A 15,773-nucleotide genomic window follows, 5' to 3' on the forward strand; every position below is an offset into this window, starting at 1 on the left:
ACTGGGGACAGCCAGGCTGGGGGCACTGGGACAGCCAGGCTGGGGGCACTGGGGGCACTGGGGACAGCCAGGCTGGGGACAGCTGGGACAGCCAGGCTGGGGACAGCTGGGACAGCCAGGCTGGGGGCACTGGGACAGCACAGGAGCCGAGCTGGCGCTGACGGGGGAGATGCTCAGGGGGATGTGGGACAGGGTCCTGCTGGGCTGAGCACGGCCCCATCGGGGGGAAACCCCACCCACCATTGTGTTCTTGGGATGAGTAATCAGAGTGTCTGCGTCCTCCTGACACCTTTTCACTGATGGTGAGTGATGTTTGTCACATCCCCGCAGCCAAAGCCTTGTGCTGGGCTGGGAGCCCAGGGACCCCCTGTCCCACCCTGCCCTGGGGTCCTGGGCACCCTCCATCCCATCCTGCTGTGGCTCCATCCCCGGACGGACCCAAGGCAGGTTCCCCGTGTCTGTGGCTCCATCCCCGGACGGACCCAAGGCAGGTTCCCCGTGTCTGTGGCTCCATCCCTGCACGGGATCCAAGGCAGATTCCCCGTGTCTGTGGCTCCATCCCCGGACGGGACCAAGGCAGGTTCCCCGTGTCTGTGGCTCCATCCCTGCACGGGACCCAAGGCAGGTTCCCCGTGTCTGTGGCTCCATCCCCGGAGCGCTGGGAGCAGCGCAGGAGCTCCCCGGGGCCCGGTGCTGGCGGCCCGGGTGGGGCTGGGCTGGGCTGCCCCTGGAAGCCGCTTTGGGCAGGGAATCCAGGCTGCAGGAAATGAGCTCGGTCACGGAGCAGTCCCTCCGGCCGGGGCAGAAGGGCAAAAGCGGAAACAAAATAATCAAAAAGCAAAAATGTCCTGTTCCCCCAGCCCGGGAGGAGCCGTGAGAAAGGCAGCGGTGCTGGGAGCGGGGAGAAGCAGGAGCGGTCCCCGTGCTGGACAGGGGCTCCCTGCTGCCCCCCACCGCAGGGACCTCTGGGGCTGGAACCGGAGTGCGGGGTGGGGACATGGCCCGGCTGTGCTCGGCTCTGCAGCTGCCAGCGAGCGCCTGTGGGATTGCCTTTGGCAGGCACGGATGCCTTGTGCCCACTCTGGGGCGTGTGCCTGGTTCTGCCTGCTCAGAACAGGTGCTGCTGTTTCCTGACCTTCCCTGAGCTCACTGAGTGAGCTGGGCACGCGGGGAGAGCTGAGGTCACTGGCACACAGCTGGCACACTCCGTGGCACATGGGAGCTGGCGCACAGGGAGCTGGCACACGGGGAGCTGGCACACAGGGAGCTGGCACACTCCGTGGCACATGGGAGCTGGCACACTCCGTGGCACATGGGAGCTGGCACACAGCTGGCACACTCATGGGCATGCGGGGAGCTGGCACACAGCTGGCACACAGGGAGCTGGCACACAGCTGGCACACTCATGGGCACACAGGGTGCTGGCATACAGGGTGCTGGCACACCGCTGGCACACAGGGAGCTGTCCCAGTGCCCCAGGCTGGCTCTGCCCTGGGCTGGAGAGGTTCCCTCACAGCCTGGCACTGCGAGCTCAGGACATGGGGCTGGGCTGAGCACCCCAGGAGGGACCTGTGGCCGCTGGGGTCAGGGCTCTCAAAGGCACTTCTCCAGGGATGATGTGTTTGCTGGCAGGAGTTAAAAACAAAAACGCTTTTGGCTGGAGGAGGGTCTGTTTTGATAGAAGAGCTGATGTTCTGGAACTGGAACACCTCACACAAACAGAGGAATTGAAGATGAATCACAGCTACCTGCTGGGCAAACCCAACACCAGGATCTGCTGCCCAGAGGAGACAGTAATCATGGTTCTGTCCCACCTGGCATTGGAGGAGCCAGAGGGCCTGAATTCAAAATCGTTTGGACAAATTGGTGAGTTGGCTCCAAAACAACCACCTGGAACTAAATAAAGAAGAGCATGAATTACCAGCTTCAGGAAGAAGGTAAACACATTACTGCAAATGGGAAGTAATTAGTGAGGCTGAAAAGTTTATATAAATGTAGCTGGGCTTCATTTTTGCAGTGAACGCTCGCTGCTCTGGTTAATTATTTGGCCCTACAGAGGCATTCCTGGAGCCTGCACTGGGGATTTCATTGCAGGTATTTGGTGGGAGAGAAATGGGGGCTGTGTGGAAGAATCCTCACCTGTGTGGGCATTCCCAGACACATCTGCTTAGATACTCACGCACATCTACTGAATTATCCTGAGGACTGCAGCCTCCTTCGTGTCACTTGGCTAAGATTGTTGTAGTGATGAGCACAAACGTGACTCACTTTCCTTTATATACATATGCAAATAAATGTAGAATTTGCATATGAATATATTAAACCAGACTATATTCTGGTTTTGTTCTGACTCTTCTATCTTTACCTGACAAAATCTCAGCTAGATCTTGTAATTTATATTTTGTTCAAAGAGAAGAGTGCCTCCCTTTAGTGGGCAGAGGCATCAGTGTGTGTGCAGGGGCTGCAGGCAGTGCTGTGCCTGGCGTTAGCTGGGGATCCATTCCTGTGGCTCTGGGAAGGTTTAGTGAATATCCCAGTCCAGGAGGTGGCACTGGGTGTGGCACTGGGTGTGGCACTGGGTGTGTGGCTCCTGCAGCCCCTGTCTGTCACTGCTGCAGCCGTGGGTCCCAGGGCTCTGGGTCTCGCTTTGCTTTTTGTCCCTTGATGGTGACTGGGAGTTCAGGGCACTGCAATGAACAGCTTGAGGTTGCACACAAATGCAGTAATTCCCCCCAAAAGTAGTAAAATGATTGTGTTATCTCCCAACAGCTTGAACCTGAAGCCTTTGTTAAAAACCACATGATACATATTTCAACTTTATTATCCCAACTTGTTACTCCCAGGCTCTGGGCAGGCTCCATTGGTTTTATGGGCTTTGAGGCCATAATGGGATGAAGCAGGAACGTTTTAGCACAAGCAGTGTCCTTGGGAGCCCTGTGCAGGCCTGGGAGAGCCTCTGCCCCCTTTGCTGGGCTCGGGGTGCGGTGGGCGGGTGGGAGAGGGGAATTGCACAGAAACCACCCTGCATCCGCGCTCTGAGGCTGTGCCCAGCCCGGGTGGCACTGTCTGGGTGACAGCATCAGCCTGCGTTATCGCATCAGCAGGATCCATGGCCTGCTCTCTCTAAGTGGGTTTGAGCTGCTTGATTTGATCAGAGCCCTGCTGCAGTGTCCCGGGGCTCGCCCAGGGCAGGGGTGGCACCTCAGAGTGCTCTGGGATGTGTCTGCAGCGTTTCACGTGGAGTGCCAGGGATTGTGGGGATGGAAGTGTGTGCTGGCTCAATGCCAGCAGGTCCAGGCTCTTTTCCCAGGGTTTAGCTCCCAAAGCTGGATGAGCCTGACTCGGGCTCCAGTGCTGCTGTGGGCTGGAGCCCATGGGAGCACAGGCTGATGGATTTCAGTGAGCTGGGGACCCAGAGGAAATGGTTGGAATCCCACAAACCTTTTAGGGACATGATGTGAAAGGTTCTCTAGCACTGAATAAGTTTAGTGTAGTCCCACACTTCTTTTCACAGTGGGGAAGAAAAAAGAAATTATCTCGATATGTGCATGAACTCATGTAAATTCTCTTTCTGCTGTGAATGCTTTATAGAACTCGAGACTGCAGCATCCAAGTAGATCCTCCCTTCTCCATTTGTCTGCATACACAAGTCAGCTTCTCTGGCTCCTTCTCCCTTCCCAGTGATGTTCTGATGACTCAGGTTCCAAAACCCTCCCCAGCCATGGCACAAGTCTGACAGCCAGGTGGTGTGACAGGCCAGCAGTTCTGGCACTGACTATGGCTGCAGGGTTTTTTCCGATTTGTTTTTTTTTTCCCTAATTGTGATCAATCTGAGGATTAGGTTTTTGGCTGGGGTTTTTGTTGTCATTGTTGTTTTTCAGCTAACAAAAAGAAGTACCATGGCCAGAGGATGGAGCAGGCAGGTGTGATGGATGACACAGCATTACCCAGCAGTGTGACTGTCACCTGCATCTGAGCACACGGGTCTGGACTGGCTTATGTTCCCCTGAGCGGTGAACTCAGTAACACAAGAAATTGGGTGCATGGGTTTGGGCCCAAACAATCCTGTGCATTGCTGATATTTCCACGTTTTGTCTCCAAAGCCTTGTCTCCTTTGGTGCAGATTACAATATTGATTGTGTATTTTTCTGGAAATCAGCACACCAGCTGGTGAGCCATGGAGGAATTTGATATCAGACTTGAGAATTTACTCATGTGTGCATTTAAGAAAGACACAGAAAAGTTGTAATTTACTGTGCCCTCAGGATGTTCCCAAGCCTGGTTTAACACCCAGCATCCATCAGCTCTGTGTTGAAGCACAGGTATGCCTTTTCCATGAAGAATGTCCATGGCACTGCTCATCTCCATGGTTTTAGTAGATTTACCAGAGTCAGGCTTCCTGCAGGCTGAGTGCAAGAGATGAGGACTAGTTAAAAATGCTAGGATAAAGAGAAATTCCCATGCAAGAGCAGCCAGGTACCATTCCCTGGCTCTCCAGCCTGCTGTGGGCTGCAGCCATGCACGAGTTCATGGGCAGCTGCAGCTCCATCTGCAAAGCTGTGGCCTGGGCTTGACATTTTGCCAGCCCTCTTCTGTCCTGGGGACCATAAAGTTGTGATTCCAGATAGCTATTGGAAAAACAGCTATTTCAGATCCAGCAGTAAACCAAAATGCAATTAAATTTAGCTTTATTTAGTGTTTGTGCTTTTGATTATCCCAAAGCATGTATTTTAAAATAAAACTGTTTCCAGCTCCATGGCATCCCTGAACATTTAAAGCTGGAAGAAGTAGGGGATGACTCAGAAAGCCCTTTGATTCTCACAGGATTCTTTGCTTCAAAATCACGTGTGTTTGGGTTTTAGTCGTGGAGCAGCTGCAGCTTTGCCTGAATAAGGACTGAGCATCTCTGGCTGCTGGGGGCCAATGCCCAGCCCTGATGGGCTCACCTGGGAAGGGCACTGGGAGCTGGCTGTTATCCTGATCAGTCCCCAGGTTTCAGGTTCTGGGTGTGCAATCCCCACTGAGCTGCTCCGGCACCCCAAGGCACGGCAGTGTGTCACTGGGAGCAGTGTGGCCCTGGGAGCAGTGTGGCCCTGGGAGCAGTGTGGCACTGGGAGCAGTGTGTCAGGGCAGGTGGCCCTCGAGCAGTGTGGCCCTGGCAGGGGGACAAACAGGGTCAGTCCTGGCACAGCTCTGCCCCATCGAGCCCCTGGCAGTCCCTGCTGCCATCAAATGCACTTCAGAGCTGCACAGCACTCCTGGAGGGGCTCAGCTGCCTCGTGCAGGGGCTGAGCTGGGCTCTTTCCAGCAGTTGAGGTCTGTTCTGGATGGAGCTGGGTCTGTGCAGCCGTGAGTGACACCTCAGCCAAGGCCAGTGGCTGCTCTGCCTCACCCCAGGCACCTCTCACGGGGGCTGAGCCACACCTGAGTCCCCAAGGACATCCCTCAGTACCTGCAAGATGCTCAAGGAATGGAGCAGAAGCCAAGGGCAAACCTTTCCTTGCCTCCCCTTTACCCCCAGCCACCTCCTCCCTGAGAGCTCTCCCAGAACCAGCAGAACAGTAAAAAAAGCAGCATTGCACATGGTGAGCAGCGATTCCCACAGCGGTTTTATTGCCTGAAGATGGAAGAACGTGAACCCTAGAGGGAAGAACGTGCCAAAGTATGTAACATTTCTTCATCCTGCATGGAGCTAAAACTTCCCAAAAATCTTTAAAAATAGCTGCAGGGATGTTTGTTCAGGGCCTAAGGCTGGGCTGAGGAGGATTTGAGATGTGACTTGGAAGTGGGGAGCAAAGGGGGGTGATGCTGGGGGCCTTCAGGGCTGCTGGGCTGAGGGGGGGACTGGGAGGGTTCCATGTTCTCAGCATCCCACCTGCACTTTCATGTTCTGGATCCCTTGTAGGGAGCCTGAAAATGGGGACAGCCATTGAGCTGTGCTGGTGAGCTGGTGACAAATGGTGTTACTCATAGTACTGCTTTATTTTATAGAAATAATACTCTGAAATCTTCCTCCTAAAAGAAGAGAGAAGTTCTTGGTGGGTGTGTTCAGTGCCGAGTGACCAGCGCCTGAGACTGCTCCTGGGACGAGGCCGGGCTGGCACCTGCGGGGGAACCTTCCCTCGGTGTCCTGGACGGCAGCGCGGGCAGGGCAGGGCAGGGCTGGGGGTGAGCCCGGTCCGTGCTCCCTCCCTCCCTCCGCTCCGCGCCCGGGGCCGCCACCCCGGGGCTTTGGGCTGCGGGCTGATGGCCCCCGCCCGTCAGCGCAGCACCGCTCCGCCGCTCCCCCTCGCGGCACCGCGCCGGAACCGGGGCTGCCCGGGAGAGAGGGGCTGCGGGGAACCGGGGCTGCCCGAAAGCGGCTGCGGGGAACCGGGGCTGTCCGAACGGATAGGGGCTGCCTGGGGGAGAGGGGCTGCGGGGAACCGGGGCTGCCCGAAAGCGGCTGCGGGGAACCGGGGCTGTCCGGGGGAACGGCACTGCGGGGAACCGGAGCTGCCCGAGAGGGGCTGCGGGGAACCGGGGCTGCTCGGGGGAACGGGGCTGCGGGGAACCGGGGCTGCCCGGGGGAACGGGGCTGTCCGAACGGATAGGGGCTTCCCGAAAGCGGCTGCGGGGAAGCGGTGCTGCCCGAGAGGAGAGGGGCTGCCTGGAGGAGAGGGGCTGCGGGGAACCGGGGCTGCCCGAGAGGGGCTACAGAGAACCGGGATTGACCGAAAGGGGCTGCGGGGAACCGGGGCTGCCCGAGAGGGGCTGCGGGAAGCGGCGCTGCCCCAAAGCGACTGCAGAGAACCGGGGCTGCCCGAAGGGGGCTGCGGGAAGCGGCGCTGCCCGAAAGGGGCTACAGAGAACCGGGACTGCCCGAAGGGGGCTGCGGGAAGCGGCGCCGCCGGCGGGGAGCGCGAACGGCCGCGCAGCGCGCAGGGCGCGGGGAAGATGCTGAGGCGGGTCCGGGCGCGGGGCAGAGGCCGCGGGCGGGCCCCGAGGGGCCGGGCCGGACCCGCCCCTGCCCGCCGCCCCCGCCGCTCGGCCGGCCCCTGCGCCGGGGCTGGAGCGGGGCAGCCGCCCGCGGAGACGCCGAGGGACCGGCCAGGGGACAGCGAGGAGCCGCCCGCCGGGACACGGGGACACGGGCGGGCGGGCAGAGAGAGCGGCACGGCGGGGAGGGGACGGCGGGGCACACGGAGCGGGGCACACGGAGAGCAGCCGTGGAGCACTGAGAACCGGGGAGGCGCGGAGAGAGCGGCGGGGACAGCCGGCTACCGCACAGGAACGCATCGCTAGGAGCTCTGCCCGCTCTCTGCCCGCTCTCTGTCCTCACCCTGCCCCAGGCTCGATGCGGGCCGGCGCTGGCCATGGAGAAGCTGTACCTGGCGGGGAGCAGCACCTGGATCATCAACAGCTCCCTGGGGAACGGCAGCCTCCGGCTGGAGAACCTGAGCGCCGGCAGGAACAGCACCGCCGACCCCCTGAAGAGGAACGAGGACATGGCCAAGGTGGAGGTGACGGTCCTGTGCCTCATCCTGTTCCTCGCCCTGACCGGCAACCTGTGCGTGCTCCTGGCCATCCACACCACCCGCCACAAGCACTCCCGCATGTACTTCTTCATGAAGCACCTGAGCATCGCTGACCTGGTCGTGGCCATCTTCCAGGTGCTGCCCCAGCTCATCTGGGACATCACCTTCAGGTTCTACGGGCCAGACTTCCTGTGCCGCTTGATCAAGTACCTGCAGGTGGTGGGAATGTTCGCCTCCACCTACATGCTGCTGCTGATGTCCCTGGACCGCTGCTTGGCCATCTGTCAGCCGCTGAGGTCCCTGCACAGGAGGGCTGACCGGGTCTCTGTCCTCCTCACCTGGCTGCTGTGCCTGCTGGTCAGCATCCCTCAGATCCACATATTTTCTCTAAGGGATGTGGGGAACGGGGTTTATGACTGTTGGGCAGATTTCATCCAGCCCTGGGGACCGAAAGCCTACGTTACCTGGATCACCCTCATGGTCTATATCATCCCTGTGTTGATGCTGAGCATCTGCTACGGCTTAATCAGCTTCAAAATCTGGCAGAACGTGAAGCTGAAGACGGCTCACGGGCCCAGCGTGGGTCTGGGCTCAGGCTCCCGCGGTGGGGTGGTGTTTGCCAGGGTCAGCAGCACCAGGCTCATCTCGAAAGCCAAGATCCGGACAGTCAAAATGACCTTTATCATCGTGCTGGCCTTCATCGTGTGCTGGACTCCCTTCTTCTTCGTGCAGATGTGGTCTGTGTGGGACAGCAACGCCCCGCAGGAAGGTACAGCTCCCGTCCCTCGCCCTGCCGGCCTTGGGGGCTCCGCTCAGCCCCTGGGGACCCCCGGGGAAGCTGCTCCGGGCCGGGCTGGGGGTGGGAGGGAGAGGGGAGAGTCCTGAACACAGAAACCCCGGCAGGCAGCAGGGGCTGAGCCGCAGCTCCCTGGGCCAAGGGCTGCCGGAGCCCTGGCAAACTCCGGGGCACTGCGGCTCGGGGACTGGGCAGTGCTCAGGGCGGGGGCTGTCCCTGCGTGGTCACTGTCCCTGCCGGGTGGCCACTGTCCCTGCGCGGTGCCCACTGTCCCTGCCGGGTGGCCACTGTCCCTGCACAGTGCTTGTCCCTGCGTGGCCACTGTCCCTGCAGGGTGGCTGTCCCTGCACAGTGCTCACTGTCCCTGCGCGGTGCCCACTGTCCCTGCACAGTGCTTGTCCCTGCACGGTGCCCACTGTCCCTGCACGGTGCCTGTCCCTGCGTGGTGCTGTCCCTGGGTGCTGCTCTGGGGTCCCTGGAGGTTCCCTGCCCACCCTGGGTGCTGGGACATGCTGCGGGCTGTGCGGGAGCTCAGGAGAAAGCTGCACAGCCTGAATTCCTCTCCTTTGTTCTATCATTTCTTCCTCGCTGACTTTTTGCTTTCTGCTCTTGGCCTCTTCTCCCTCTCCTCCTGCTCCATCCACCTCGGCACTCTGCTGCTGTTATTTTATCTCTGACTGGAGCACGGCTCCTGTAGAAAGACCCTGATTTATGAGCGAAACCTTTTCCTAAAGACGTGGTGTCACGGATTTACCATTTTTTATATTGGGCTGGCTACTGTCATCCCTGAAGTTGCAGATAGGACAGAAAGTGTCCCCCTGCCTGGTGTGACACGGCTGGAGCTGTGCAGCTCTGTGCTGTCCCCGCCAGACGGGAGAACCACCTGGGAGACGGTAAGCACTAACTCTTCACGACTTTGTGAGGTGGGAGAAGGGGCAGGAAAGTGCACCCAGGGATGAGAGCGCCTCGGACTGGCTGACCGGGCTCACCAGGAGTGCGCGGGGCCAGAGACCGAGGAGGAGCTGCTCCCTGGCGGCCCGGGCTGAGCGCTGCTGGCTCTGGGCAGCTCGCAGGGCAGGGCAGCTGAGCACAGGGCCCATCCATCCCCACAGCACGGCCCTGTGCAAGCCCCGTGTCCCGCAGCCCCTGTGCCCCTGGGCTGCCCAGGGAGCCGGGCAGGCTTTGCCTCTCCTGCTTCTCTCCGCTCCATTGATTCCAGAAGAGGAATGTGGCTCACGCACCTCCCTGGGTGCTCCAGGGGTTTTCCACCTGATTCAGGCTGGTCAAAACTTCCAGTTCCTGCATGGGCTCTGGGGTGAAGGAGCCCTCCTTGTGCTGTACTTTAATCCTGCAATCTTGAGGGCTGCCCCTCCCTTCCCGCACACAGCCCTCGGCAGCACCCAGATCTCTGCTGCTTTGCTGGCTGGCCCTCGATGGACAGGATTTGTCCATCCCAATCCTTCTGGCTCATGGGGAACCTTTCCCTTGCTCACCCTGTGCCGTAGGCCGTGCAGCACTTTTCCCTTTTCCCTTTCCCTTCTCCCTTGCTTTCAGGCATGAGTGCTCTCCATCCCCTCCGGGCTGTGCCCCACTGCTCACTCCCCCTCGCTCTGTTGCTGTGTCCGGGCAGCCCGAGGCTGCGGCACAGCGTGGCAGCTCTGCCAGGGCCCTTGCTGGAGGCACGGGGAGGAAAAGCCCGGGTGGATTGAGGTGTTGGGAGCCCCCAGCCCTTCCTTCCAGGCTCTCCTGCTCCTTTTGGCTGCCCGGAGGCACGAGAGGGGCAGCACAGTCAGATCTCTCTGCAGAGCACTGGGGCTTTGCCTGCAGCATTCCCACAGCCCTGCCCTGAGCCCGGATCCCCTCCCTGTGCCCAGGCAGCCTGGTGGGTGCAGGAGAGGGGTGCCCCGTGCTGGGAAGGGAAGGCGGCTGTTCCTCCCCTCGCAGCTGCGTGGGCAGAGCAGAAGGAGGGCAGGGGGTCCCTGGGTGCCAGCGGCAATGGGGGCACGACTGCCCCCCATGAGCTGCTCTGGGGGTGACTGGCCGGGCAGCAGGGATCCCCCTCAGGCGGCCACACACCCCGAGCCTCTGTGAGGCGGGTGGGAGCTGCACGCTGTGCTCCAGGGGCTGCTTTAAGCACTGGGTCCCCCCACAGGAGGCTCCTGCTGCACACACATCGCAGGGAGCACCTGCGGGACTCTGAGCTCGGGAGCAGAGCTGGCTCCCGCACCTGTGAGGGCAAGAGCAGGGCTGGGAAGCACCACGGCTGTTCTGCCTTCCCCTCGGGGTCCCTTCCCCTCGGGGCAGGTGCTGCAGTCAGCGGTGGGAGCTGGGCACCCCTCGTCCCATCCCTCCTGGGCTGGGTGTTGGCAGCAGAGCCCCCCAGCCCTGCGCCCCTCCAGCAGGGCCTGGGGACAGGGGCCATCCCTGAGGGACACACTGGCACGGTCAGCACCCCTCGGGGTGCTCCCGCCAGGAGGGGAGCAATCACCCTCCAGACCTGCCCTGCAGTAAGCTCCCTGAAATTCAATTTGCCTCCTGCAGAGAGGAAGAGCTGAGTCAGCCCTGGCTGGATGTTTTCAAGTGGGTAGAAACACTGGGATGTATTTCAGGTCTTGTGCCTCCGCAATGAATTATTTTTTAGCATATACCTGAAATTAATTATTGTTGAAATATTAATGTTACTTGAAATTAATTATTAACTATTTTTTAGAATATACTTGAAATTAAAAGTAGTTGGAGCAGACACCACAAGAGCAGGAATTACGCATCCATTGGCTAAAGGTGAATTTGGAAGGTAGCATTTATAGCCACATTTCTTCACTGGTCTAAAAGCTGCCAGTGGGTTTTTGAAGGGGCCAGAGCAGCCAAAGCAGCCGTGCTCATCCTCGCTGCTGGTGCGTCCTCTGGGAGCAGAGGGGCTGAGGAGGTGAGCTGGAGCACGGGGAGCAGCACAAAGGCTCCATCATCTCCACCTCATGGAGGGCACGTCCCGCCCTGTCCTGGTGCCATGGCAGATGCCAGCGCCACCATCCCCTTGTCACCAGACGGAGCTGATCCAGCTCCCAGGAGGGACAGTCGGTGCTTTGCGCTTTGGGCACAGAGAGCAGCAGCCAGGACTTGATGTCCTGGCACTGCACTGCACCATCCCCTGCCACCAGAGATGCCAGGCTCCCTGGTGTGGGAATGTCCTCCCTGGCACAGCCCTGTGTGGGGAGCATTCACTCGGGGGAAAGAAGGATCACTGGAGAGAGGTGCGGGGAGAGCACCGTGCAGAGGGCTCGGCCAGGGCCGGGCTGGCGCTCCCTTCCCCGCTCCGGGCACCCCGAGGCGTGCGGGCTGTGCCGGGGCAGCTCTGCCTCCTGAGCGGCTCAGGGAGCGCCGGAGCGAGAGGGGAAACGCAGCTCTGGGGAGACAAACCGGACCCTGAGGTTCTGAGAGCGCAGCTCTGGGGAGACAAACCGAACCCCGGGGCGCTGGAACTGACACTCGCCCCCTCACTCCCTCCCCTGTAGCAGCAGCTCTCAGTGCTGTCCCTGTGGACTCTCCTTTCCCGGAGTGTCCCTGTGGGCTCTCCTTTCCCTGTGTCCCTGTGGGCTCTCCTTTCCCGGGATGTTCCTGCAGTCTCTCCTTTCCCTGTGTCCCTGCGGGATCTCTTTTCCCTGCTGTTCCTGCAGTCTCTCCTTTCTCTGCTGTTCCTGCAGGCTCTCCTTTCCCTGTGTCCCTTTGGGCGCTCCTTTCCCTGTGTCCCTGCGGGCTCAGCCCTGCCGGGCAGGGGTCTCGGGGTGCCCGGGGCTCTGGCAGGGCCCGCGGGCCGTGCCCTGACACCGCCTCTGTCTCGCAGCGTCCCCGTTCATCATCGCCATGCTCCTGGCCAGCCTCAACAGCTGCTGCAACCCCTGGATCTACATGCTCTACACCGGGCACCTCTTCCACGACCTGATGCGCCGCTTCCTCTGCTGCTCCACGCGCTACCTGAAGTCGCGGCCGGCCTGCGAGCTGAGCAAGAGGAGCAACTCCTCGTCCTTCGTCCTCAGCTGCAGGGCCACGAGCCAGAGGAGCTTCGTGCAGCCGCCCACGACGTGAGGCCGCGGCCAGCCGGACCTTGTGCCTCTGCTGCGCTGCTCCGGTGCTTCCCTGGGGAGGCCGGGCCGGACAGAGGGGTCTGTACACAGGTGTATATATGGTGTAAGCATGTACAGAGGCCTTATTTAACCGAGACGGGAGTGGGCGAGGAGTTCTGCGTCCAGCTTTCGGTGCTGCCTGGGATTAGACAGCAGGAACCCGTTCCTGAGCCCCAAACCCTGACTTCGGTGGCTTGTGGATGCCACCAGGAGGGACAAAGGACGCGGTGCAGCTGGGGCAGGTGCGATGGAAGCACAGGGAGATAGATGGGTGGTGTCACCCCTGGTACGTGGCTGGGCACTGTCCCACTCTGCCTGCAGCAGGATCCCGCTCCGCGCTGTCAGCACAGGAGCCCTCGCTTCACTTGCAGCCTGTGGGGCAGAGGCAGCCCCGTCTCTGCAGCCCTGCAGCTCTGCACCATGCCAGGCCTGCAGCCCTGCACCATGCCAGCCTGCACCAGGCCTGCCCTGCAGCTCTGAACCATGCTAGCCTGTACCATGCCAGCCCTGCAGCATGCCAGCCCTGCTCCCCCTGCCTGGGGCACAGACAAGGGCATTCCTGATGTCAGCAGGGACCAGCCTCAAAGGGACAGTGCTGTGGCCTGGCTGTCCCCAGCCCAGCTCTGTGCCCTGTACCCAGTGAGGCTGGGCAGGAGCCTGGGGCACGGCTGGGGCCAGGATGCGGGCAGTGACCCTGGCAGAGGGTGCCCAGCAGCTCCCGCTCGGGGCTGTGCAGGCTCTGGGCACTGACCCTGGCAGAGGGTGCCCAGCAGCTCCCGCTCGGGGCTGTGCGGGGTCTGGCAGACCCTGGCTGCCACAGGGACGCTCCTGCCGTGTCCCCGAGCCAGGCTCGGCCCTGGCTCACTGCAGGTCCCAACAAGCCTCTCACCGCTCCGTGCCATTCGCTCGCTCCGTGGCACAGGGCACGCTCACGGCATGGATTTTTATTGTAAACAAATACTGTAAATAAAGTTTTCTGACTGCGGCTGGTGGAAGGCGGGAGGGAGGTGCGAGGGGAGCTGGGCTGAGGGATTGCAGGGGATGGATGGAAAGCACCGAGAGCCCGCAGCCAGCCGTGCCCGCAGCCAGCCGTGCCCGCAGCCAGCTGTGCCCGCAGCCAGCTGTGCCCTGCCCGCAGCAGGACCTGCCCCCAGCGGCACACAGCTGGCTGCGACACCGGCACTGCACGGGACACAGCCGGGGCTCTCAAAGGGCGATGTAATCTGGCCTTTCATGATGGGAATGAACATGAAAAATGCATTTAAATGTGTCCTTTATTTCTTCACTGTGGCCAGCAGGTCCATTTGCACCTTTCCCGTCCTGATATTCCTTTGATTTTTTTTTTTGTGGGAGCTCCAAGTGAGCTCTCAGCACATTTGCTGACTGGCTATCCTCAGGACACCATGGAGCATTTTCTTCCCACGTTCACCTTCCTTCTCCTTGAGAGCCACACACTCCTGCAGCAAACAAGGAAGGAGGGGTGTCCCTTTCTGGAGAGTCCGAGCTGCAATCCCCTGCCAGGGAGGAACGGGAGCAGTGGATGTTACTGGGACGGAGGCACGGAGAAGGGAGGGAGCTTTGGGACACACAGGGAATTCCCTCCAGCCCCGGCTGCAATTTCTGGAGGTGAATGGGGGTCAGGCAGGGCCGTGCCCCAGGCCTGGAGGTGCTGCAGCCCAGAGGGGCCGTGGTTGAGCTCCTGCACTGGCCCCAGGCTGCGGCACAGGGGAACAGTGAGAGCAGCTGGGGAGTGCCCCAGTGAATGCTCTGCCAAAAGCTTTCCAGGAGCAAAACGTGGAACAGAGGTGCTGACAGGTGAGCAGTGTGTGCCCAGGTGATAGGAGCCCAGGGAGCAATGTGGGGGGGACATCAGCATTTCAGGGTTTTTCGGGTTCAGGCAGTGAACTACTAGAACAGCAACAACAAGTAGTATAAGCCCATTATGGAATTGATTTTAATTATTTTTATTTTCACAAAAAATGAAGGGTTTTTTGAGACTTTCCTCCACCTCCCTATAATTACCTAAATATCTTTTTGTTTTTTAATCACTCCATCCTCCTTGGGCCCTGATGTTGCTGGAGCTTGGGTACCACATTGCTATGGAATAACAGCACTATACAATCCCAAGCCCTTGGAAGAGCTCCAGCAGAAACCCTGGCTCTTTCTCATCCTTGGCGTGGCACTAGAGGAGACTTTGGCTCCAAGTCTTTGTTGGAATCCAAGGGGAAGGCACACATGGAGACAATTGAGAGCAGCCTCTGAACAAGGAGACCTCCTGGGCCCTGGTTCAGCAAAGCACTTAAGGCTGGAGCCAAAAGAGCCTTCAAGGGCCTCAAAGTGAAAGTGCAGCTCCGTGGAAGAGGGACCGAGCAGTTAATTGACAGTACAGGGGAGGAAACAGCTCTGAGCTGCACCTCTCACCCCTGGCTCCTCTATCCCTGTGGCTGGAGCAGCAGGGTCCTGGCAGAGGCTCCCTCCTCTGCTCTCCCTGTCCATCTGGGCAGAGGGACAGCCCTGGCCTGCGGGATGCACACCCCATGTGCCTGGATGAAATGCACACCCTGTGTGCCTGGAGCTGACTGAACGCATGTCTCATGGAGATTGCCTGAGAAGCCAAGCCAGGCTTTGCTCAGAGCCCAGCTTGTCTCTCAGTTGGGGTTCCCCAAGGCTCTGTGTCCCCCCTGGCCACGCTCAGGGCTGGCTCCCACCGTGCTGTCCTGCCCTGGACCCTGCCCATGGCACTTAACGATGCTCCACAATTAATTACATAATTGAGCCTCGAGTGCCAGGGGCGGGTTTGCAGCTGGCCCAGGATCAGCTCACGCTCTGGGAGCAGACACAACATGTCATGCATGGCCTGCTCTGGCTCTCACAGCTTGGCTGAAATGCAAGTAGGCATGAAAAGCGTTTGGTTTAGCTATTCTATTCCTAAAAGCTTTGAGCAGCGGTTTAATGCAGAAGCTCCCACCACAGCAATTGTTTGCCACAACAATAACTCCTGTGGGGGAGTTTCTGTCAGCACCAGCCCCAAGGGATGCAGGGGCAGGCAGGCTTTGGGCGGGGGCCAGCAGCAGCTCTGCAGCCCCAGTGCTCGCCCAGCACCAGAGGACAGACAGCACATGGACAGACAGGGCTGTGCTCCAGGAGGGGCTGCTGTCCCTGTGCCTCCCAGGAGCTCCAGGGGCCTGCAGGGCACAGGGACCCCTGGGCTGTTTCCTGGGCCACGATGGGCTCCCTTCTCCTGAGGCTTCTGGCTTTGGGTGGAGTAAGGAGCAGCCTGGCCTGCCTCCATGAGCAGAGAGCACCCCTGAGAACCAGCTCTGCTGCGGGGTCCTGCCA

General features: G+C 60.1%; 1 protein-coding gene across 1 annotated transcript; it reads left to right on the plus strand.

The window, feature by feature from the left end:
• The first annotated feature begins 7,026 nt into the window (after nt 1-7,026).
• OXTR (oxytocin receptor) lies at nt 7,027-13,653 on the plus strand. Its single transcript, XM_064724388.1, has 2 exons — nt 7,027-8,286; nt 12,155-13,653. The coding sequence occupies exons 1-2, from the start codon at nt 7,356-7,358 to the stop codon at nt 12,394-12,396; spliced, it is 1,173 nt and encodes a 390-aa protein (XP_064580458.1). The 5' UTR covers nt 7,027-7,355; the 3' UTR covers nt 12,397-13,653.
• The last annotated feature ends 2,120 nt before the right edge of the window (nt 13,654-15,773 follow it).

Source organism: Zonotrichia leucophrys, chromosome 12, assembly GCF_028769735.1.
Source record: "Zonotrichia leucophrys gambelii isolate GWCS_2022_RI chromosome 12, RI_Zleu_2.0, whole genome shotgun sequence".
Classification (NCBI taxonomy): Eukaryota; Metazoa; Chordata; class Aves; order Passeriformes; family Passerellidae; genus Zonotrichia; species Zonotrichia leucophrys.